Here is a 23,758-nt window from a genome sequence, read left to right on the forward strand (position 1 = left end):
ACCTACAGGATATAGTCAATCATGGATGCTGAGAGCATCCCTGATAATTACATCTGCAGGAATGGTGTCTAGGTTCAGCTGCTCACTGAACAAATGGATCAGAGACATTAAAGAGCACACAAATAGCAGACAGCGTCATAGACAGGCATTATAAAAACATGGTCACACCCAAGGTATAAGTACATAGAAGGGTGACAGCTTAATGAGGCAGACAGTCAGTGCAAGAGTGAGGTGCTGATGAGGGGGGATGGCCCATCAGGTGACAGCAACAGCCAGAGCAGTGGCACAACAGCTGATCCTGCTGTACAGGGGGAGGGACAATTCATAGTAGAGCAGATTTGATAGTCAGTGGCACCATGAAATGGGAGGATAAACAGAGACAAGTCACAGTGGCATAAATGACATAGGTAGGAAAAGTGACAAGTCCTACAGTGACAATTCGGGAAGCTAGGTAGGAAACTAAAAAGCAGGACCTCTAGGGTAGAGATCTCAGGACTACTCCCCTTGCTATGTGCTACTGAAGCTAGGAACAGAGACATAGTACAATTGAACATGTGACTAAAGAGCTGGCGTAGAGACTCGGACTTCACTGGGATGTCTTCCAGGGAAGGTGGGACCTGTACAAGGAGGATAGATTACGCCTAAACAGGAGGGACACCAATATCCTGGCAGGGAGGTTTGACAGTGCCATTAGAGAGGTTTTAAACTAGTGTGGTGGGAGATGGGTACCAGAGCAACAGATCAGTAAGTATAGAGACTGAGGAAGAGCTCGAGACAAAGGCAAATAAAGCTAAGAAGAAAAGCAGTCAGGGAGAGTTTGCTGAGCTCAAGAGAACTTTGACTGCATTGCTTCAGTGCAAGTATAATAGGTAAGGTGGGATGAACTCTGAGCCTGGATTAATGTATGCAATATAATGTCATTGCTATCACAAAGTTCTGATAGTTATGGTTGAAAGAGGGACAGGATTGGCAGCTTAACGTTTGGAATAACGTTTTAGATGAGATAGAGCAGAAAATAAAGAAGTGGGGAGTTGCATTACTAGTTCGGGACTATATCACAACTGTATAGTGGGAAGATGCCCTGGAGGGGTCTTGCAGCAAGGTATTATGGGTAAACTGAAAAACAGGAAGGGTGCGATCACAATGCTGGGATTGCACTACAGACCTCCCAGCTGCCAGTGGGAGGTCAAGGAAGAGATATATAATCAGACTTTGCAAAGATATGAAAACAGCAGGGTAGCTGTGGTGGGTGACTTTAACTTCCCCCATATTGACTGGGACTCCCATAATGCCAGGGGTTTGGATGGGAAGCATTTTGTTAGGTATGCCCAGCAGAGTTTTTTTTTTGAAATAGTATGCAAAAAAAAATCCAATGAGGGAGGGGCCCGTACTGGAACTAGCACTGGGAAATGAGACCAGTCAGGTGATCAAAGTTTCAATTGGGGGTTGGGGGGTGGGAAGAGAGTATTTCGGGAATAGTGATCATAGTTCTGTACTTTTCAGGTCCTTATCAATAAGTATCTTAAAAAGAGTGGACCTCAGATGAAGGTATTAAATTGGGGGAAGGCCAACCATAACTGAATTAGGCAAGAATTGGAGAATGTGGATTGGGAATGGCTGTTTGAGGGTAAATCCACATCTGACACATGGGAATCTTTTAAAGACCAGATACAGGCATGTTCCTCTGAAAATGAACAACAGGATTTGGTGAACCATGGATGACAGGAGAAATTATCAGCTAAGTCCAAAAAAAAGGAAGCATACTCAAGGTCTTGGCAAATGAAAACAGACTAGGTCCTTAAATATAGAGAAAATAAGAAGGAGCTCAAACCTGAAAAGGGCTATGAAATGTCCTTGGCCAGCAGGGTTAAAGAGAATCACAAGGCATTTTGGACATGTATTAGGAACAAGAAGGTAGCTAGGGAAAGAGTAGGCCCACTCAAGGATAAAGGGGGGGTGGGTGGAGCCTGAAGAAATGGTAGGTATCTTTAATGAGTATTTCACATGGGTATTTGCCAAAGACAGGGACTTGAAGGATGTTGAGGTTAGGATTAGATGTGGGAATAATCTGGGGCAGATCAATACAGTGAAGAAAGTGTTCAAGGTCTTGAAATGTATTAGGGTAGACAAGTCTCCAGGGCCAGATGGGATCCATCCCAGGATACTGTGGGAGGCAAGAGGAGAAATAGCTGGGCCTTTTCAGATATCTGTGCATCCTCTTTGGCGAGGAGAAAGTGAGGGCTGCAGATGCTGGAGATCAGAGCTGAAAATGTGTTGCTGGAAAAGCGAGATTGCAGGTTAGGAAGGCGGTGCTGAGTTCGAGGGATTTGACTGAGACAAGTGGGGGGAGGAGAAATGAGGAAACTGGATAAATCTGAGTTCATCCCTTATGGTTGGAGGGTTCTCAGGCAGAAGATGAGGCACTCTTCCTCCAACGGTCGTGTTGCCATGGTCTGGTGATGGAGAAGTCCAAGGACCTGCATGTCCTTGGTCGAGTGGGAGGGGGAGTTAATGTGTTGGGCTACGGAGTGGTTGGGTTGGTTGGTCCGGGTGTCCCAGAGGTGTTCTCTGAAACGTTCCGCAAGTAGGCGGCCTGTCTCCCCAATATAGAGAAGGCCACATCGGGTGCAGCGGATGCAATAGATGTGTGTGGAGGTGCAGGTGAATTTGTGGCGGATATGGAAGTGTCCCTTGGGGCCTTGGAGGGAAGTCCTCTTTGGCCTCAGGCAAGATTCCAGAGGACTGGAGAATGGCCAGTGTTGGTCCTTTGTTTAAGAAGGGAAACTGAGATAATCCAGGTAATTACAGCCTGGTAAATTTGATGTTAGTTGGAGAAGATACCGAGAGACCGGAGTCATTCACACTTGGAAGTGAATTGACTTGCTGTGATAGACAGCACGGTTTTGGGTGGGGAAGGTCATGCCTCAAAGATCTGATTGACTTTGAGGTGGTGACAAGAATGAATGATTGATGAGGGAAAGGCAGTGGATGTCGTCTACATGGACCTTAGTTCAGCATTTGATAAAATAACTCATGGCAAACTGATTCAAAAAGGAGAATCTCTTGGGATCCAAAGGTGTGCTGGCGAGATGGATATAGAACTGGCTTGGTCACAGAAGACAGTGTAGTGGTGGAAGAATGTTTTTTATTGTAATGTAATTAGTGGTGCTCCGCAGGGATCAGTGCTGGGACCTTTGTCATTTGTAACATACATATAAATGATCTGGAGGAAAATGTAGGTGATCTGATTAGTAAGATTGCAGATGACACCAAAATTGGCAGAGTTGCAGATAGTGAGGAGAACTGTCAAAGGATATAGCTGGACATCGAATGATTGCAGATTTGGGAAGAGAAATGGCAGATGGAGTTTAATCCAGACAAATGCAAAGTGATGCATTTTAAAAGATCAAATTCAGGTTTGAATTGTATCAGAAATGGCAGAACCCTTAGGTGCATTGACATACAGAGGGATCTGGACATACAGGTCCACAGATCCTTGAAAGTGGCAACACAGGTAGATAAGGTGGTCAAGAAGACCTACAGCAGACTTGCCTTCAATGTCTGGCACTGAATATAAAAGTTGGTAAGTTACATTACAGCTGTACAAACTTTAGTTCGGCCACAAATGGAACATTGCATGCAGTTCTGGTCACCACACTACCATAAAGACCTGGATATTTTGAAGAGGGTGCAGAGAACGTTTACCAGGATGTTGCCTCGTCTGGAGAATTTTAATTATGAGAAGAGGTTGGATAAACCTTGATTGTTTTCACTGGAAAGACGGGAGGCTGAAGGTCAACCTGACAGAAGTCTATAAAATTTTGAGAGGCATAGATAAGGTAGATAGTCAGAATTTATTCTTCAAGGTGCAACGGTCAGCTACAAGAGGACACAGGTTAAGAGGAGGGGAGAAGTTTAGGGGAGAAATGCAAGGAAAAGTTTTCACACAGAGGGTGGTGGGTGCCTGGAACACATTTAGTGGTGGCGGTGGATGCAGGCAGGTTAGCAATGCTTAAGGCGTACTTTGATAGGACACATGAACAAGAGGCAAACAGAAGGATAGAAATCATGCAGAGCACTAAGTAGCAGGAGTAAATACGGGTTAGAAATCAGCGCAGGCTTGTTCGCCGAAAGGCTTGTTCCTTGCTTTTCTATTGTTGTACTCCCCATTAGACAGAGTCACCAAGAATAGACAAATTCTTTGGACTGTACATAAAAAGTCAAGGTACAAAATTTTACAAATAACCTGAAAACCTGTGAGGCCATTAAGTAAACTCTTTCCTTTGCTGTGGTAACATATAGAAAATCATAGGCAAGATAATTTCATTACAACATCGGAAGTAACTTTTCTACATCAAATGAATAGTCCCCATCATATTAGGAAAAAATATATACTGTAGAAATTCTATTCCAGTCATACAGGCTTTGTTAAACCTCAAAATTAGAGGTAGAGACATGTAAAATTTTCTGAACCATCTTAGAACATAATTAGCTTATAATTTGCCTCTTAACACCACTTGATCAGGTATGGGCCCTGTTGTCAATACCATCCTTAATTGTCCCGAGAAGGTGGTGACAACATGCCTTCTTGCAAAGCTGCATTCCATGTGGTGCAAGTACAGCTATAGGGCTGTAAAGGAGCAGGCTGAAGGTTTTGAATTTTCTGACAGTAATTCCAAGTCAGAATAATATGTGGTTTGGAACAGAATGTGTAATGCTTTTCAATGCACCTACTCCCCCCACCCCCTACGATTTGATTTAAATCTTTAGCTGCAGCCCTAGTTTTTCAATGTTTTCCACATCTTAATGCATATAGACATGCACTGCTTCAATATGTGAGGAAGTGCAAATGATACTGAACATGAACACTAATCATCAGTGAACATCCCCACTTCTGACCTTATGTTGGAGGAAAGACATTGACGAAGCAGCTGAAGGTGGCTGTGCCTAAAACACCACACTGACAAACTCCTACAGTGCCTAAAGAGTTACTAACCCATACTAACCCATTTCCTGCCCCTCGCCACAATAATTTAAATTTTTGACCAATGGACAAATATTAGATATAATTAAGTGGGCAACATTACTAGACTAACAACCCAGAAATCCAAATTAATGCCCGAGACACATGGGTTCAAGTCCCAACACAGCAACTGGTGAAATTTAAAATCAATTAAAATATAATATGGAATTGTAAGGTTGATAGTATTGTGATAACTAACAGGAATGACGTTAAACCGTGTTAAAAGTTAGATTACTTGGAGATAGTCATTTCTTAACGCGTGATGTAATGTTGGTTGTCAGTCATTAGACAAATTTGATCATATTGGGTCTTGCTAAAAAAGGGTATAGGTAGCTTCATTATCTGAACAGTTATGAAGTGAACACTATGCAGTCATTAACAAACTTTGAACCTGATGACTGCAGGAATATCATTAATGAAGCTAGTTGAGTCTTGGAAACTGGCCTAAGGAGCTCATGTAGAGATGTCCTTGGTACTGAAGTAATTTGCCTCTAACAATTGTAAACATTATGCTAGGTCTGACTTCAACTAAAGAGCTTTGCCACTAACCCACTTTGCTGGGCCCTACTTGATGGTGCACTCAGTAAAACTGACATTGATGGCTCTCAACCTCACCTCTGGAACTTTTTTGGCCATATTTGGATCAACTGTAAAGAGGTCAGAAATCGACTGCTCTGGCAGAACTTGCAAGAACATTTCACAATTACACAAAGACTGCTTGATTTACAAATTTTTTACCTGATGAGCACGACATATTAGATCTAAATCATGCCGGTTGAGAAATTTGCTCACTACATCAGCCCCAAAGGTGAAAGATACACCACGATCATTCTCACCCCATCCTTGAACATCCTTGTCAGGATCTGACCACAGTAAGTCACAAAGCAAACCTGATGAAAAAAATAAGCATACGCATCAAAAGAATGAAAACTGCAGAAAGATGTACTCTCTCAGAAAATGCAATAGAACTATAATCAACAAAGAATGGGAAACTTGGCACTGAACACGATGTCATTTCCAAGTGCGACAGAGTTGTACAATCATTAGTTGTTCCTAGTTTGCCTTTAAACAAATCCAATATGTGTGGCTGCTGTTAGATAACCAACAAAAAAAAGCTATATGTTAATATTTAGGAAATGTGGCATTCTACAAGGGATCGAACCACATTATCTTTAATGGCAGTTATAAAACTTTGATGGCTTGCCTTTCTTTCATCATTTTAAAATAAACCTTTCTTCCCCTTTCATACATACTGTCTTACACAGAAGACAAAGTGAGGTATTTACTCTGAGGCACTGACAAATAGCATAACATATGTAGATTAAAAATGGCAGTCAGGCTTGAATGAATCATCCAGCTTCAATGATCATATAAACTGCATCAGTAGCAGAAGAAACTAGGCTCCAACGTAGTGACTGTTCTGTCACCGTACAATATTATTGATGTTTCAAACCGCAGTGATACAAAGAACAAAACAGCCCAGGAAAAGTTCCTATGGCCCTCCAAGCCTGCACAGACACATTTTGCCCTTTCAACAGTAAAATTGTCTTCACTAACAGAATCTGTACCCCTCTATTCCCTTCCTATTCACATATTCTTCCAGATATTTGTTGAATGCTGTTATCATGTCTGCTTCCACCACCTCCTCTAGCAATGCATTCCAGGCACTCATCATCCTTTGGGGAAAAACTTGCCTCCCACATCTCTTGAACTTGTGTCCCCTAGTAGTTGACCCCTCCAGCCTGAGGAAAAGCTTCAAACTTACCACTTTATCCATGCCATTCACAATCATATGAACTTCTATCAGGGCGCTCCTCAACCTCCTGCATGCCAATGAAAACAAACCCAGTCTAACCAACCTTTCTTCATAGTTAAAATCCTCCATGCCAGGAAACATCGTGGTAAACCTTTTCTGTACCCTCTCCAAAGTAACCACATCTTTTTAGTAGTGTGGTGACCAGAACAGTATGCAATATTTCAAGTGTGGCCTAACTCAAGTTCTATGAAGCTGCAGCATAACTTATCTATTCTTATGGCGAAAGAGGGTACTGCAGATGCTGGAGATTAGAGTCAAGATTAGAATAATGCTGGAAACGTAGAGGTCAGGCAGCATCCGAGGAGAAGGGAAATCGATGTTTTGGGCAAAAGCCCATTTTGGATTCCTGAAGAAGGGTTTTTGCCCAAAACATCAATTTTTCTGCTCCTCAGATGCAGCCTGACCTGTTGTGCTTTTCCAGCACTCAGTGCTCCTTCCAATGAAGGCAAGCATGGCATAAGCTTTTTTTTAAAAACTATCTACCTGCACTGCCACCTTCAGTGATCCATTGATGTGCATACCCAAATCCCTCCGCATATCAATACTCCTACTGCCATTTACTGGAACAAGCTCCATCTGCTATTTTTCTGCCCATGCCTCCAAGTGATTTACATCCTGCTGTATCCTCTGACAAACTCCTCACTATCTGCAACTCCACCAATCTTTACATCATTTGCAAACTTACTAATTAGACCAGATCCTTCAAATAATTTATGTAGATCACGAACAGCAGAAGTTCCTGCATGAGTGGAACACCACTATTCACAACCTTCCATTCCGAAAAGCATCCTGCCACCACTACCCTCTGTCTCCTATGACTAAGCTAGTTTTGTATCCATCTTGCCCGCTCACCCCTGATACTGTATGACTTCACCTTGTGTACCTGAACATTGCCACTGTGCAAGAAACTGTTGGGGATGTCTGTCCTCCTCAACAACCTCATTCCTACAGACTAACCTAACCTCTGCATCACCCCAAGTAGAAAAGCCCACATGTCCTGCATAAAACAGTCAGATTCACTGGCAATGTCAATGCTTTCTGAACATCTCAATTGAACCTGCAAGACTTTCTAGAGACATCTGAAAAAGGGAAAGGAAGTAAAGTGACTGCTGATCTTCTAAAGAGCGAGGTTGTGGCTTTCATAGTAGATAATAAAGAAATGATAAATGTAACGAGTAACTATTTTGTTTCTGACTTCACTATAGAGCACACAACAAACATCCCAAAAGGAGATAACATACCAGCTTGGTTAGGGGATTGACTGACTACAGAAAACTGTATGCATGTTTTGGTCCTTTTTGGACTGGCAGGATATGATCAGTGGAGTTCCTTAGAGGTCACCAATTTAAAAAAAAATTATTTACATCAATGATAGAGGAGAGGATCGACTGCATTGTACCTAAATTTTGGATGATATAAAAATTGGCAGCAAAGTATGTTTTGAGGATGATACTGGGACACAGATTGACAGACAGTTAGGTGAGTGGGCAAAAAATTCTGACAGGTGGAGTATTATGTTAAAATTGTGATGTTGATATTGGCAGGAAAATGAAAAAAAGCAGAGAATAAATTAATAATTAAAGAATTAATGATTGACTGCAGAATTGATCTGAGTGTTCGAATCCACAAGTCACGAAAAGTTAGCTTGCAAGTACAACAAGCAGCTAATGGAATGCTATTCTTTACAAGGAAAGAAGCTTAACATAAAAAGAATGTTAAACTTCTGTTATACAGGGCAGAGACCAATCTTGAATAGGGTGCACTGTTTCAGACTCCTGTTTAAGGAAGAATGCAACTGCAGTGTAGGTGGTTCAGAGGAGGATTTCTAGATTAATAACTGGAATGAGCAGGAATTCTTATGAGGAAAGACAAGACAGATAGGGCTTGCTTTCACTGGAAAGTAAAGGAGATGAGATGAGATTTAAGTTTAGGAAATCCTGCATGATCCTGGCAAGATGGACGGGGAGAGAATATTTACTTAGGTAGGCAATCCTAGAACCAAGGGTACACTTAAAATTAATGGTTGCCATTTTAGACAGAGACAAGAGAAAGATTTTCTCAGACTGTTGAGACACCCTAGAACTTACTGCCTCAAGGTTGAGTAGGTTGGGGGTCACTGAATATTTTGGGAGTGAAGGCAGATTAATTTGCATGTCTAACAAGAGTCTAAGATTATTAATGGAAGAGACAAGAATGCGAAATATATCAGTCATTATCTTACTGAACAAAGGAGACGGCTAGAAGGGCCAAATGACCTACTTCTGGTCTGAATCAGTATGTTCAAATATACGAGTGTTCTTGGACCTGCACCCATCTAGGAAAGAGCATGTTCCATCACACTCCTAACTTGGGCCTTAAGGATGGTACACAGGTTTTGGGGAGACAGGAGACAAGTTCCTCACTAAAATTCCTACCCTCTGGCCTACTTTTGTAGCCAGTATTTGTATGGCTAATCCAGTTCAGTTTCTGGTCAATGATAACTCCTCAGGATGTGGATAATGAGGAATTTAGCAATAATAACGCCATTAAAATGGGCATTGCATAGATTCTTCAGAATGTTGGTTGCCACTTTTCAACCCAAGCTTGAACACTATCCAGGTCTTACTGCGTTTGGACATAAACTTCTTCAGCATCTGAGAAATCACATGGTGCTGAACATGTGCAATGATCAACAAAGATCTCACATCTGACCTTCAGAGAGAGACTACATCTTTGATAAGCAGCTGAAGATATTTAAGCCTAGGACACAACCCTGAGGAACGTTTTTCATTAAATCAATGAGAAAATGGCTGTACAAACCAAGACTATACACAAATGGGAAAGACAAGTGAATGCTAGTGAGAGTAATTCTGGTGAGGTTGTCTATTTTTCAATTATCTGTGTGGTGTTTTGATGGTTATTATTTATTTACTACATTGTTTAGCCTTCACATAAAGATGATCAAAATGCTTGCTTTAGTGATTTATTCTTTTCATTTTTAAAATAAATCGACTTTTGAAGACACTTCTTGCCTCGTAAATTAGGATAATTGTTTCTGTACCATGCAATTTGTGCAGTTATAGATTTTCGCTGATGCCAAGTGAGGATGAAGTAGCCAAGACACTGAGTAATTAAGTACTCATCACTCAGAGATGAAAGTAAAGCACTCATTTGAGCATTGATAATTGTTACTGGAATCAGTCTACCACATTTGAATGCATGGTTAGACCTTGGCTTTGACAGAGGAATTCTCAAGTCACTAACTAAAATAATCAAAACAAAATACTAAAATAGCTGTTAGATATTTTATGATAGGTTTTACCTGTGTCAGGAACATCTGTTGGTCTCATGATTCTGCGAATCTGTTCCATTGATTGCAAATCTGGTGACAGTCCTGCAGAAAACAGCAGATTAATATAGGTTAACTCAGGTTGCGTATACATCTAACAGATGTGTGTTGGACACTACACTGTATGGAATTGATAATTCAGCAACTTTTGCTTTCACACCACTTTCGTCCCAGTGTCTCAACCACAGAATTCTCTTTTATTCCAATCAACACACAAAAACTTTAAAACATATGCTCTATATCAACTAATCATCACCTTTTTATTTGCCTACTCTGTTCAATGTTGGCACTACTTCACTAGTTTTCAACCCAAAGTCTGTCAATTTTACTGTAATTGTCCCTTTTCTACCTATCACTTCCACCAACAATAAACTTCACCACAAAGGGCTGTTGAGGCTGGATTGTGAAGTATATTCAAGGCTGAGACAGACAAATTTTTAATCAGTGAGCAATTCACAGGTTATGGGGAAAAGGTAGGAAAATGACATTGAGGATTATCAGGTCAGCCATAATCTCATTGAATGGGAGAGCTGACATGATGGTCTGAAGGGCCTAATTCTGCTCCTATGCTTTATAGCCTATGGATAGTGGTTTCTCACAAGTTTAATGTTAAAAACTAATCTTATTGTCTAACACTGGCTAATACAATAATAATTAACCTCAAATTATTTAGTCAACTGAAAGTGGTGACTATAATAATATGGATGGAATCAAAGCTTTCAGTTAACATACTTTTTCTTATACAGAATATGCTGAAAAATAAAACATCATTTCTTTGGTTTTATCACATTTGTTTGTTTTGCAAACATTTTTACTTTAAACCACTTAACAGGCTAGATATTAACAAGTGAATTATTTGCTATTCAATTATTAAAATGTAACATATAATATTTGCTTGGTTAAAATATATTTGCACTAGTCATTCTATAAACTGCATTGCCTAGCAGAGTCTACCTATAATACTAATTCAAAAATTTTTAAACACAGAAAATATGATTGCATTAATCCCAAAATATCCCTTGGAAATTGAAAAGAAACAAAACAGTTTTTACATTGTACCTAAATGCCATTCATACAATACTCATACCAGCGTCCCTATATCTAACACCTAGGTATGTTTATGTTACCTGTGGCTTCAACATTTGGACTGGAACTCCAGGAATAGGCTAACATACCTGCTTAAATGCACTTAGCATTATATTAATCTCTTCAGTGTTTACCCCATCATTTCTGATATGATTTACATTGATTCCTCACTCTATTTTCCCTGCAGCATCGGAAGCTGAGGGTGACCATGTAGAAGTTTATAAAATCATGAGGGGCACGAATAGGGTGAATATTCAAGATCTTTTCCACAAAGTAGCGGAGTCCAAAACTAGAGGGCATAGGTTTAAGGTGAGGGGGCACGATTTAAAAGGGGCAATTTCTTCATGCAGTGGGTGGTGTGTGTATGGAATAAGCTGTCAGAGGAAGTGGTGGAGGCTGGTTACAACATTTAAAAGATATCTGGATTGGTATATGAATAGGAAGGGTTTAGGAAGGATATGTACCAAATATTGGCAAATTATACTAGATTAATTTAGGATACCTGGTCAGTATGGATGAGTTGGACTAAAGGTGCTGTTTCCATGCTGTACAGCTCTATGAACACTACGGTGTCCTAGTTCACTATATATCCTTTCCGCTCAGGAACACTGCTCTAGACAACATCCTATTCTAAGAACTTAAATGAACTGCCCAACTCAAAGTCAAAAGTGAAATAAAAGTCTTCTGCTCTCAGCTATGGACATTTCCCTTAAACTTAAAAGAATAAATCACAAAATTCTAACATACATTGAGACTTCACTATTTACCTTGTTGGTTGCAAAACAATCCAAATAAACAAACAAATGTCTTTTAGCAGTGCACAGCACCTATTTCACTCTAAAGCCTGGCCTCAAAAGGTATCTTTAAAAAGGAATTACTATGGCTACAGGAACAAAGACAAGTTAATTATTAGCTTCAAACACACAGAAAACTACCAGTTACTATTTCAAAACCAAGAAACTCAAACTCAACAAACATTAAGAATTATACAAAACGTATATCACACAGCTCTTAAACATGACTGTGCAAAAAAATGTTTTCCTCCAAGTCGCTGTTTGCTTTTTAGTCAACTACATTTGGTGTCCTTTTATAATGCATTGAAGAGTGTGTGTGTGTGTGTGTGTGTGTGTGTGTGTGTGGGGGGGAGTGTGTGTGTGTGTGTGTGGGGGGGAGGAGGAGAAGAGTTGGGAAGTTGGATGCAGTTTTGACCAGCATTTACTGCCCATCTGTAGTAGCCCTGGAGAAACTGCTTTATTGAACTGTTGCTATTCTTGGTTATACAAGGATAGGAGTTCCAGGATTTGACACCTTGTTAGTGACGATCTACTTCCTACTCAGGATGGTGTGTAACTTTGAAAGGAACCTTTAAGTTCTATGCACCTCCTACCTTCGCCCTTCTGATGGAAGAAGTCCTGGTGGATTACTAGTGCATTTACTGTACATCAATGGTGAAGGGTGAATCCTGATTTTGTAAATGGAATGCCATTGGTGTCAAGACTCAAGCGTTGTTAGAGGGGCACTAACCCAGGCAAGTGGAAGCACTCTATCACACTCCTGACTTGTGCTATGTCGGTGATGAATGGCAGGTGATGAGCTATCACTTCAAGCTTCTTTGCCTCAAACCTGTTCTTGTTACTACAGTATTCCCATGATGGACCAGAAACAGAATTGGACCAATGATAGCAACCAGGGTTTTGAATGGGATAGTCAGCGTTAGTAATGCCACTAAACATCAAGGAGAGATGTTTAGATTGTCTCTCATTGGGAATGCTCATTGTGTGCTGTAAATGTTTCTTGCCACTCTTCAGCCTAAACCGATTAGATTAGATTCCCTACAGTATGGAAACAGGCCCCTCGGCCCAACAAGTCCACACTGACCCTCCTAAGAGTAGCCCACCCAGACCCATTCCCCGACCTTATATTTACCCCTAAATAACGCACCTAACACTATGGCAATTTAACACGGCCAATTCGCCTGAACTGCACACCTTTGGATTGTGGGAGGAAACTGGAGCACCGGGACGAAACCCATGCAGACACAGGGAGAATGTGCAAAATCTACAGTCAGTCACCCGAGGCGGGAATCAAACCCAAGTCCCTGGCGCTGTGAGGCAGCAGTGCTAACCACTGAGCCACCGTACCTTTCAGGTATCGTATGGTTTTGCAGACATCTGGACCCTCCCTTGGATTATGAAGGTCATAGAGTTATAGAAATAGACTGTTCAGTCCACCACATCCATGTCGAACAAAAACACCAAAGTGTACTAATCCCACTTATCTACACTCAGGCCATGACATACTATGGTAGACATGTCTTAAATGTTGCAAGAGTACTTGCCTTCATCATCCTGTCAAGCAACATGTCAATCAGTCAATTCCAAACCTATGTAATCTTCTGTCTTCAATACTCTGGTGACATCAGAATGTGTTTTGAAGGAGTAACTTGTGCTGTGGATAAAGGGGTATCAGCAGATGTGTATTGGACTTTCAGTTCCAGAAGGCATTTGAGTCCACCTCATCAAAGATTATTGTGTAAAATTAAAGCTCATGCTGTTAGGTAAGATGGATAGAAGATTGGCTGGCTAACAGGAAGCAGAGATTAGGAATAAATGAACCTTTTTCAGGCTGGCAGGATGTCATGAGTGGTGTGACACTGGGGTCGGATACGGAGGCCTCAACTCTTGCCACTTAACAAAAATGATCTGGATGAAGGGACAAAAGGTAGTGCTACTTGGGAGGGTTTAAACCAGAGTGTTAGGTGGCTAGGAACCAGAGCAGCAAGTCAGAAAGTAGAGGGATTGAGGGGAAGGCATGTTAGGACCAGTGCATCAGAAAGGAAGGACAGACAGAGACAAGTAAATGAACACGATGGGAACAAACATTGTTTATTTCAATGCAATGAATATTATAGGTAAGGCAGATGAGCTTAGATCAATACATGGGCTTATGATGTTTAGATTAGACTAGACTCCCTACAGTGTGGAAACAGGCCCTTCGACCCAACAAGTCTACACCAACCCTCCAAACAGTAACCCACCCAGTCCCATTTCCCTCTGACTAATTCACCTAACACTACAGTCAATTTAGCATGGCCAATTCATCTGACCTGCACATCTTTGGACTGTGGGAGGAAATGGGAGCACCCGGAGGAAACCCACGCAGACATGGGGAAAATGTGCAAACTCCACACACACACACAATCACCTGAGACTGGAATCGAACCTGGGAACTCTGGTGCTGTGAGGCAGCAGTGCTAACACTGAGCCACCGTGCTGCCCATGTGGCCATTAGAGACTTGATTGAGAGTGGGGACAGGTCTGGCTGTTCAACTTTCCAGGGTTTTGCTGTCTTAGATGAGATAGACAGGAAAGTAAAAGAGGTGGAAGACAATGTCACATCTATACTCAGACGGCATACTGGAGAGCTCATCCACTGGGGCAATATGGGTACAGCTCAGAAACAAAATGAGTGCAATTACACTGATAGGATTATATTATAGGCCCCTCAACTGTCACCAAGACATTGAGGAATAAATATGTAGGCAGATTATGGAAAGCTGCAGTAACAACAGGGTTAACTGGAACTCCCTCACAGCAAGTGGCTTAGATGGGACAGAATTTGTTAAGTGCATCCAAGGAGGTTTCTTGAAACAGTACGTGGATAGCCAAACTAGAGGGGGGACATACTGGACCTTGCACTGGCTAATGAGCCTGGCCAGGTAACTGACCTTTCAGTGAAAGAACATTTTGGAAACAGTGATCACAACTCCTTAAGCTTTAAGATAGATATGAATAAGGCTAAGTCAGGACGTTGTGGGAAAGTACTAAATTTGGGGAAGGCAAATTACTATTAGTAATTAGTATTACAAATCAGTATTGGGCAGGAGCTGTTATTGGGCAAGTCCACATTTAACATGTGGGTGTTGTTTAAAGACCTGCTGATCAGAGTTCAGGACAGGCATGCTCCAGTGAGGAGAAAGGACAAGGATGGCACAGTAAGGGGCTCTTGGATAGCAAGGGAGGTTGTGAATTTAGTCAAATGGGAAAAATCAGCACATAAGGTTTAGGAAGCTAAAATCGAACAGGGCCTGTGACAAATATAGAAAGTTGGAAAGAACTCAAGCAGGGAATTAGGAAAGCACAAAAGGGCCATGAAATGACCTTTGGCAGATGGAGTTAAAGAGAATTCCAAGGCATTCTATACATGCAATAAAAACAAGAGGATAATTAGGAAGAAGGCAGGACCACTCAAGAATGAAGGAGAGAACTTGTGCTTGGAGGCAGAGGACATGGCAGAGATCCTAAATGAGGACTTCGTGTTGGTGTTCACCTAGGAGGAAGATATAAAGGATAGTGAGATTAGTGCAGAGCATGCTAGTATGCCAGGGCATTTTGAGATCAAGAAAGTAGTGTTGTTTGGCCCCTTGAAGACCATTAAGGTGGATAATCTCCACGGCCCAATGGTATCAATCTATGTTCTGAAAATCAACACAGGAGACTTCTTGGGCCTTGACCACAATCTCTGTATCCTTGCTAGCACTGGAGAGGTCCAGGAAGACTGGTGAGTAGCTAATGCTGTTCCTCTGTTCAAGGGAAATAGTAATAATCCAGGAAACTATGTGAAAGTGGTCAAGCAAGCAGGAAGAGCGGCAGCTCTAACCAAGAAGGACTCTTGTGTGTTGTTAAGGTAAGGCTTTTTAATTTATATTTCTTGCAGATGAAGGTTTGCTCACTGAGCTGGAAGGTTCATTTTTAGACGTTTCGTCATCATACTAGGTAACATCATCAGTGAGCCTCTGGATGAAGCACTGGTGGCATGACCTACTTTCTATTTATGTGTTTGAGTTTCCTTAGGTTGATGATGTCATTTCTTGCTCTTTTTATTAGGGGGTGGTAAATGGGATCCAAGTCAATGCTTTCGTTGATAGAGTTCCGATGGAATGCCATGCCTCTAGGAACACTCGTGCATGTCTCTGTTTGGCTTGTCCTACGATGGATGTGTTGTCCCAGTCGAAGTGGTGTCCTTCCTCATCTGTGTGTCAGGATACTAGTGAGAGTGGATCATGACTTTTTGTGGCTAGCTGATGCTCATGTATCCTGGTGGCCAGTTTTTGCCTATTTGTCTAATGTAGTGTTTGTCACAGTTCTTGCAAGATATTTTGCAAATGACATCAGTCTTGCTAGTTGTCTGTATGGGGTCTTTCAAGTTCATTAACTGCTGTTTTAGTATGTTGGTGGGTTTGTGGGCTACCATGATGCCAAGAGGTCAGAGTTGTCTGGCAGTCATTTCAGAGATATCTTTGATGTAGGGGAGAGTGGCTAGGGTTTCTGGTCACGTTTTGTCTGCTTGTTGGCGTTTGTTGCTGAGAAATCAGGTTCATTGGGTACCTGTTCTTTTTGAATACACTAAGTGATTTTCCTCTGTACTGCAATGTGTAGTGGTCATTGAAACAATGTCCTAATGTAGCTTCATTTGTGGGTGTTGGGATGATTGCTTCTGTAGTTTAGTATTTGGTCAGTATGTGTTGTTTTTGTGTAGACACTGGTTTGAAGTTCCCCATTGGCTGTTTGCTCTACTGCGACATCTAGGAATGGCAGTTTGTTGTTTTCCTCCTCTTTACTGAATTTTATGCCAGTTAAGGGTATTATTGACGGTCTTGAATATTTCCTCCAATTTGTTTTGTTTAGTGATGACAAAGGTATCATCCATGTAGCGGACCCAAAGTTTGGGTTGGCAAAGCTATTTGTTAGAGTTTCTGCATTACTGCCTCTGCTAAGAACCCTGATACCGGAGATCCCATGGGTGTTCCGTTGGTTTGTCTGCAGGTTATGTTGTTGAAGGTGAAGTGTGTGGTAAGGCATAGGTCCACTAGATTGATGACATTGTCCATGCTGATGAAGTTGGTGGTGTTTGGCGTATCTGTCTTTGGTTCTTCTAACAATGTAGTCAGTGTTTCCTTGGTCAGGTTGATGTTGATGGATGTGAACAGGGCTGTTATGTCAAAGGAGACCATTATTTTATCCTCTTCTATCTTGGTGTCTTTAATGCTCTTCAGGAATTCTCAGATGGAGTGGATGGAGTGGCATGAGTCTTCTACTAAGTGTTTTAGTCTTTGGTTTAGCTCCTTGGCCAATCTGTAAGTTGGTATTCCAGGTAGCAAGACTATAGGTCATGGAGGGGGGGGGGCTCCTGGTTTGTGAATTTTGGGTAATCTGTAGAAGTGTTGGAACACCAATTTACAGATTGGCCAAGGAGCTACACCAAAGACTAAAATGCACAGTGTGTTGCCGGCCTGGTGCAGCACATTGAGAGAAATGGTCACTCTGCAGGTTAGGCTAACCAGGCAAATAGGGAATAGGTGATCACTAGGCAGTCCAAGTAGAAACAGGTTAAGTTCATCGATCAGTTTTAAGACAATAAGACACAGGAGGAGGAATAGGCCATTCAGCTTAGCAAGTCTGCTCTACTATTCAATGATATCATGGCTGAATTGATAACCTTCAATTCTACTTTCCTGCCTGTTGTGCATTTATGAAAAATATGGTGGACTTTCATTTAAAGAGTCTGAGAGATGTAATGATGACATCAGCCATTTTGAGTGAGAAAGAGCTTAGTCTAACCTTGCTGCCTTTAGAATAAACATCTCCATAATAATACTCCTGCCATTTAATACTCTGGCCTCCTGGTCCTTCTAGGAACTTAACACTGCCTCGTCCTCATAATATTCAATTCCCTGATTAAAAATAGGTCTCAGCCTTGGATATACTTAATGAGCCTCTACAGCCCTCTGTGGTCTTCATCTCTTGTCCAATCTTAAGTAGCCTACTCACTTGATTTGTCCAGAACCCTCTGCAGACTGTATCATCCTCACTACTTGCCTTACCATGTAATAGGAGATTTACTTCCCTCATTCAAGTCATATGTATATGTTATACATAGTAAATAGTTGTGGTCCCAGCATTGATCCCATTCCATGAGTTACCAACCTGAAAGTGATCTCCCTATTCAAAATTTTGGCTTCTATTATTTAGGGAATCCTCCATCCATGCATATACTGCCCCAACACCAGGTCTCTGTATCTTAAGTAGCCTTATGTGCAGTACTTTATGGAATGCCTTTTGGAAATCCAAATATATTGCACATCTGTTTCCCCTTTATCTATCCTACTTCTTTATGCAAAAGGACTCCCAAATTCTGCTGTGCTATTGCTTTCTGCAGTCTTTCATCATTCAAATTATATTCAGTTCTTCTATTCTTTCTGCCAAAATACATAACCTCACATTTCCCCAAATTCCCGCCGCCAAATTTAACCTGTCAACATCTCTCGGCAAACTCCTTGTATCCTCAGTGCTTGCCTCACCCATCCCACCTATTTTTGATGTTATTCACAAACTTGACTATAATACATTCACTTTTCTCTTTCAAGTCATTAATATATATTGTAAGTAATTGTGGCCTTAGCACTGACCCCTGTGGCATTCCACTAGTTACAGGCTGACATGCTGAAAATATCGCCCTCATTCTAACTCACTGCCTTCTATTAGTTAGCCAGTTCATGCTAATATACTGCCTTCAACACCATAGGCTCTTACCTTACTAAGTAGTCCAATGTATAGTACCTTATCAAACAGTTTCTGAAAATCCAAATATATTATATTCACTACTTTCAGTACAATTAGCACAGTATCCAGACAAGGGCAAATGTAATATACTCAAGTCTCACCTCAGTCACATCTTCTGCTTCGATGAGAGAATCCTTTCTGATATCTTATTCACCCCACTTTCCTTTTGCTACCTTTTTACTTGTTATGAGTGAGTATAGAAGGCTTTCAGATTTCATGTTAGCTGCTGGTCACTTCACATATTTTCTCTTCATTTTATTTCTCTTAATCCCTCTGCAATGTTTATTTAGTTTAGCTCTCTTTTCTATTATCAACTTGATGCAATTGCTCTACAATTGCTAAAAATGACAGCACTATATACTGGTTGCATTATAACATGCTCAAAACTAACAGAAATCAACAAATGTTTAATTTTACTGGCATCTCCCACACTTTTTGTTCATTTCCGCATGGCAACTTGTTCAAAAACAAAATTCTAGGGATTCATTTTTGATCTTTGGCTATAGGGAAAGACAGATAAATGCTACTTTCTGACTATCTGGTTGCCACAGTTACAGCTGCTTTATGTGGCTATTTGTAAATGCAACACTTAAAATTGCTCAATGTTTTGCTGAGCAAACATGCTCAATAATTGTTTGTTTAAGCAATCCCTCTGTTCCATTTTATTCCTGTATACATTAACCTATTTATACAACTCCATCTGGACAAAACAAGCTGCACATAGAGGAAACCGTTGTTAACTAAATAAAAATGCTCGTGACAATTTAAAAGGCTGCTAAAATTATAGAATGACTGGTAACTATGTACATACATAGATCATTTACCATTACAATGAATACTGCTTCAATTTATTCAGTAATAAGGATTTTTCAAACTCCCTCACCATTCTTAGAAATAATTCACTTTTGAAATATTAATGTAGCTTTCATTTCTTCAAGTATTTGAGCTGCACTGTCACTGAATCAATTTTAAATGTTACAATCTATTTGGAAATAAATTGAAGTGTAATTTTAGTGTATAATATTTTCATTGCTCCTGAGAATCTCACATTTTAAAATGTTAACAATCCAATTTATCATTTCAGCAATATTTTGAATAACCTGCTGGGAACAGCAGAAAAAAAAAAGGATACGGATATTGAAATTGTCAAGGGACGCTTCGGCTAAAGGAGTCAACATCCCAAACATTATGGGTTGAATTGCCTTTTCTTGTCCTAAAGTTGCAATACGCTCCCAAAGAGTTAGTTTACATCACACCACCAGAAACATCAAGTCTTTCAACAACTCAGGCATTTTTATCCTCATTACCACAAATGAATTTCCAAGAGATTAAAATGATTTAAAATGATTGCAATTCATCCTGAAGCAAGACTGAAGTTGAAAATTTATGGCAAAAGCAGCTATAAAAATAAAGGGAGCCTCTGAATGGCCACCTTCTTCCTCAACCAAGGGTTCCCCAGCACCACTGTTGACAGGGCCCTCAACTAGGTCAGACCTATCGCCCCTACTTTGGCCCTCACCCCTTTCGTCCCTCCTACAACAGTGATAGGGTTCCCCTTGTCCTTAACTACCACTCCAGTCACATCCACATCCAAAAGATCATTAGCCACCATTTCTGCCCCCTCCAGATACATACCCCCACCTGTCCTGTCAGCCATCTGCAGGGATCGTTCCCTCTGGAACACCCTGGACCACTCTTCCTTCACTCCCAAAAAACCCCTCCACAGCACCTTCTCCTGCAATTGCCGAAAGTGTAACACCTGCCAATTTAGCTCTTCCCTCCTCGGTATCTAAGGCCCCAAACATACCTTCCAGATGAAGCAGCACTTTACTGGCACTGCACTCAATCTAGTCCACTGCACTGGTTGCTCACAATGTGGTCTGCTTTACACTGGAAAAGAAGCGCAGTCTGGTTGACTGCATCACAGAACACCTACATTCTGGCCACAAAAATGACCCTGAAATTCCAGTTGCCTGCCACTTTAACACACCACCCTGTTCCCTAGCCAATATCTGTGTGTCAGGCTTGCTGCAGTGCTCCAGCAAAGCTCAGCGTAAGCTGGAAGAACAACCCCTCATTTTCGGTTTGGGAAAGCCCGCAGCCTTCTGGACTCAATATAGAGTTCAGAAACATTAGGGTTTGAACTCTCCCACGTCCTAGCTCCCCAACCCCACACACCAGGCCTCATTATCACAGTCTGCAACCATTGTTAGCCACGTACAGTCTCCACTAACAGCTATTTATCCTCCTAGCCAGTCCGCTATCCACTCCTTTGTCTGTCCGACTGTTCTTCAGTTTCCTTGGGCTTTATCTCTACCTATCACTTACTCGCTAACCCCCTCACCCCCATCCTATCTTCGGCATAAAACCAACATTTTCCTAGCTAACATCAGTTCTGAGGAAGGGTCACCAGGCCCGAAATGTTAACCTGCTGAGCTTTTCTAGCTATGTGTATAAAAAAGGAACTAACCTCCATGACAACAGAAAATCTTCTCATCCACAATGGCTGCGATGGGCAGACAGTTGAAGCAGTCTGTGAATGTTTTCCAAAGCTTGATATTAAAACGCCTCTTGCCTGTTTGGTTAAGAAAAAATAGCTCAGAGGAATTACATCTTTAATAATTGTTAATCAGTTGAAGTTTATCCCAGCACCCCTCATACAAAATCTCTAAGAGGAAATAATATTAAACAGACTGATTGAGATTTGGAACACATTGCTACAAGCTCTCTTTTGATTGTTTAAACTTCTACAACATGGAACAAAGTGTTTCATAACTTGGCCCCCTTATACCTGAGCCACTGCAATGTTGTCAATTACGTATCAGGAGAACATAATTCAAGCTCAACCAAAATTGGCCAGGATGCTCGAGTACTGAAATACTTAGCATTAACAACGATATCTTGTCTTCCATATCAAGTTCTTCGAAGCTAATCACGTGACATGCCTTTTTAGCATCAATCAGCTGAACATTAAACAAAAAAAAAATCAAGAGGGATCATTATGTAGGGGACAGTTTTTGATTAAGGAGCAGGTTTAATCAGGATTTGAGGGAAAAATATTTTCACCCAGAGGATGGCGTGTAGCTGGAACTCGATGCCTAAAAGGGTGGGAGAGGCAAGAGCTCTCAAAACATTTTAGTAGTATTTAGATGAGTAATTGAAACCTCTTAGCAGACAAGGCTATGTGCTGGAAAATGGTACAGGTATGTATCTCTTCATCCGAAATGCTTGGGACCAGCTGCTTTGTGGAAATCGGAATTTTACGGTTTTTGGAACTAATGTAGCGACCCCTGTAGGGTGCAGGGCAGCAACTCATAATCAAACATAAATACTGTACTGCAGCAAAAATGTATGAATACTCACACTAAGCGGGATAAATAAAGACTAGAAATACTACCACACTTTATTTATATAGTCTACTGATAAATGAAATTCATTGACCATAAATATTCAACAACAATTTATTTCCATACAAAACATTCCAATAAAAACATTCGGTAAAACTCAAACATACACAGCTTCAGCACTATGGCAGGTGGCAGTTTTATAAGGCTTCAAATGTCACTTGTCTCATTAACATAGATTCCTGTCTAAGCAATCTCTCTTTAATTGAGTAAATTGCCATAATCTCTTGCTCACTGATAAATGTATGTTGTTCAAGGCCAGCAATTAACTGATCACACATTTTCACCATATCAATGGAGACTTTTTCAACTGTGTTCACTAACTCAGCATCATCACTACTATCCTCATACTTATCTGTACAGGAACCTGTATTTAAAACCAGTTCAACAATGTTCCCATTGCTCAAGCAATGCACGACAGGCAGATTATTGTCGATGTTCAGCATTTCTTCAATGTCAGCTTCATGTAATTTATTTACACTTTCACCTGAAAAATTTTATACATAAGTAACAAGGCTTGCTATCATCTTTTTCTCTTCAGTGACATGATATCCTTCAAACTCTTCATCTGGAGGTTCATTTACAAGAAACATCGTTGTAGGCCAGAGTCTGTGCCAAGCATTTGTTAATGTTGCTTTATCAACATCATTCCAACTGCGTAAATGGCATCCTGAAGACTAAAGTCTTTCAGGAAGTCTTGAATTCCTACTTCTCTATTGACTGCAGCAAGAAGTTTAAAAAATAGTCTTTATAATTGCTCTCCACAGAGCGTAGAACTCCTTGGTCACAAGGCTGTAATACCAATGTCACATTGGGGGGCAAGTAAATGCCAAACACATTACTTTTCACAAGTTGTTCAGCAGGGGGCTGTGCGGAGCAGTTGTCAAGGAACAATAACATTTTACACTATTCTTCCAGTCCAGTTTGTCTGCAATGAGCTCGTTCCGCTGGTACGAAGTGTTTACTGAACCAGTCGGAAAAATTTTTCGGGTTACCCATGCTTTCTTGTTTGCATAATAATGCACAGGCAAATTGTGTACACCTTTAAGACATCTCAGATGTTTGCTTTTCCTGATCACTGCCAATTTCACTGTGTGTACCTGCAGCATTGACACACCAAGAATAGTTAATCTGTCCTTAGTTTCCTTAAAACCTGTTGGTGTTCTCTCATTAGCTGTTGCTAATGTTTTTCTCAGGACAGCGCCAGTAGAGAGCTGTTTCATCAGCACTGTAAATTTGTTCAGGACTAAGGTTTTCATCAGATATCAGTTTGGCAAATTCACCAACAATTTTCAGCTGCTTAATGGTCAGCAGAAGCCTTTTTGCCACAGGTTTTCAGGTATTTCACACCATCACGCTTCTTGAATTTCTGCAGCCAACCTTCTAAATATTAACATTCGCCTTTAATGTTCAGTTTTTAAAGATATTTTCTAGCTTGTTTCAGAATCAAACCAGTCAGTGGCATATGTTCACTTCTTC

The 23,758-nt window shown here is 40.9% G+C and overlaps 1 protein-coding gene across 1 annotated transcript in view; it reads right to left on the reverse strand.

Annotated features, from left to right (window-relative positions):
* ppp1cb (protein phosphatase 1, catalytic subunit, beta isozyme) overlaps positions 1-23,758 on the reverse strand; it is a 112,897-nt gene that overhangs the window by 9,685 nt on the left and 79,454 nt on the right. Inside the window, exons 4-6 of the mRNA XM_043687219.1 lie at positions 21,346-21,450; positions 10,141-10,212; positions 5,762-5,913 (exon numbers count right to left, since the gene is read on the reverse strand). Of these exons, the coding sequence (XP_043543154.1) occupies positions 5,762-5,913; positions 10,141-10,212; positions 21,346-21,450 (329 nt within the window). The remainder of the gene's footprint in view (positions 1-5,761; positions 5,914-10,140; positions 10,213-21,345; positions 21,451-23,758) is intronic.

The sequence above is a fragment of the Chiloscyllium plagiosum genome, chromosome 3, assembly GCF_004010195.1.
Source record: "Chiloscyllium plagiosum isolate BGI_BamShark_2017 chromosome 3, ASM401019v2, whole genome shotgun sequence".
NCBI classification, from domain to species: domain Eukaryota; kingdom Metazoa; phylum Chordata; class Chondrichthyes; order Orectolobiformes; family Hemiscylliidae; genus Chiloscyllium; species Chiloscyllium plagiosum.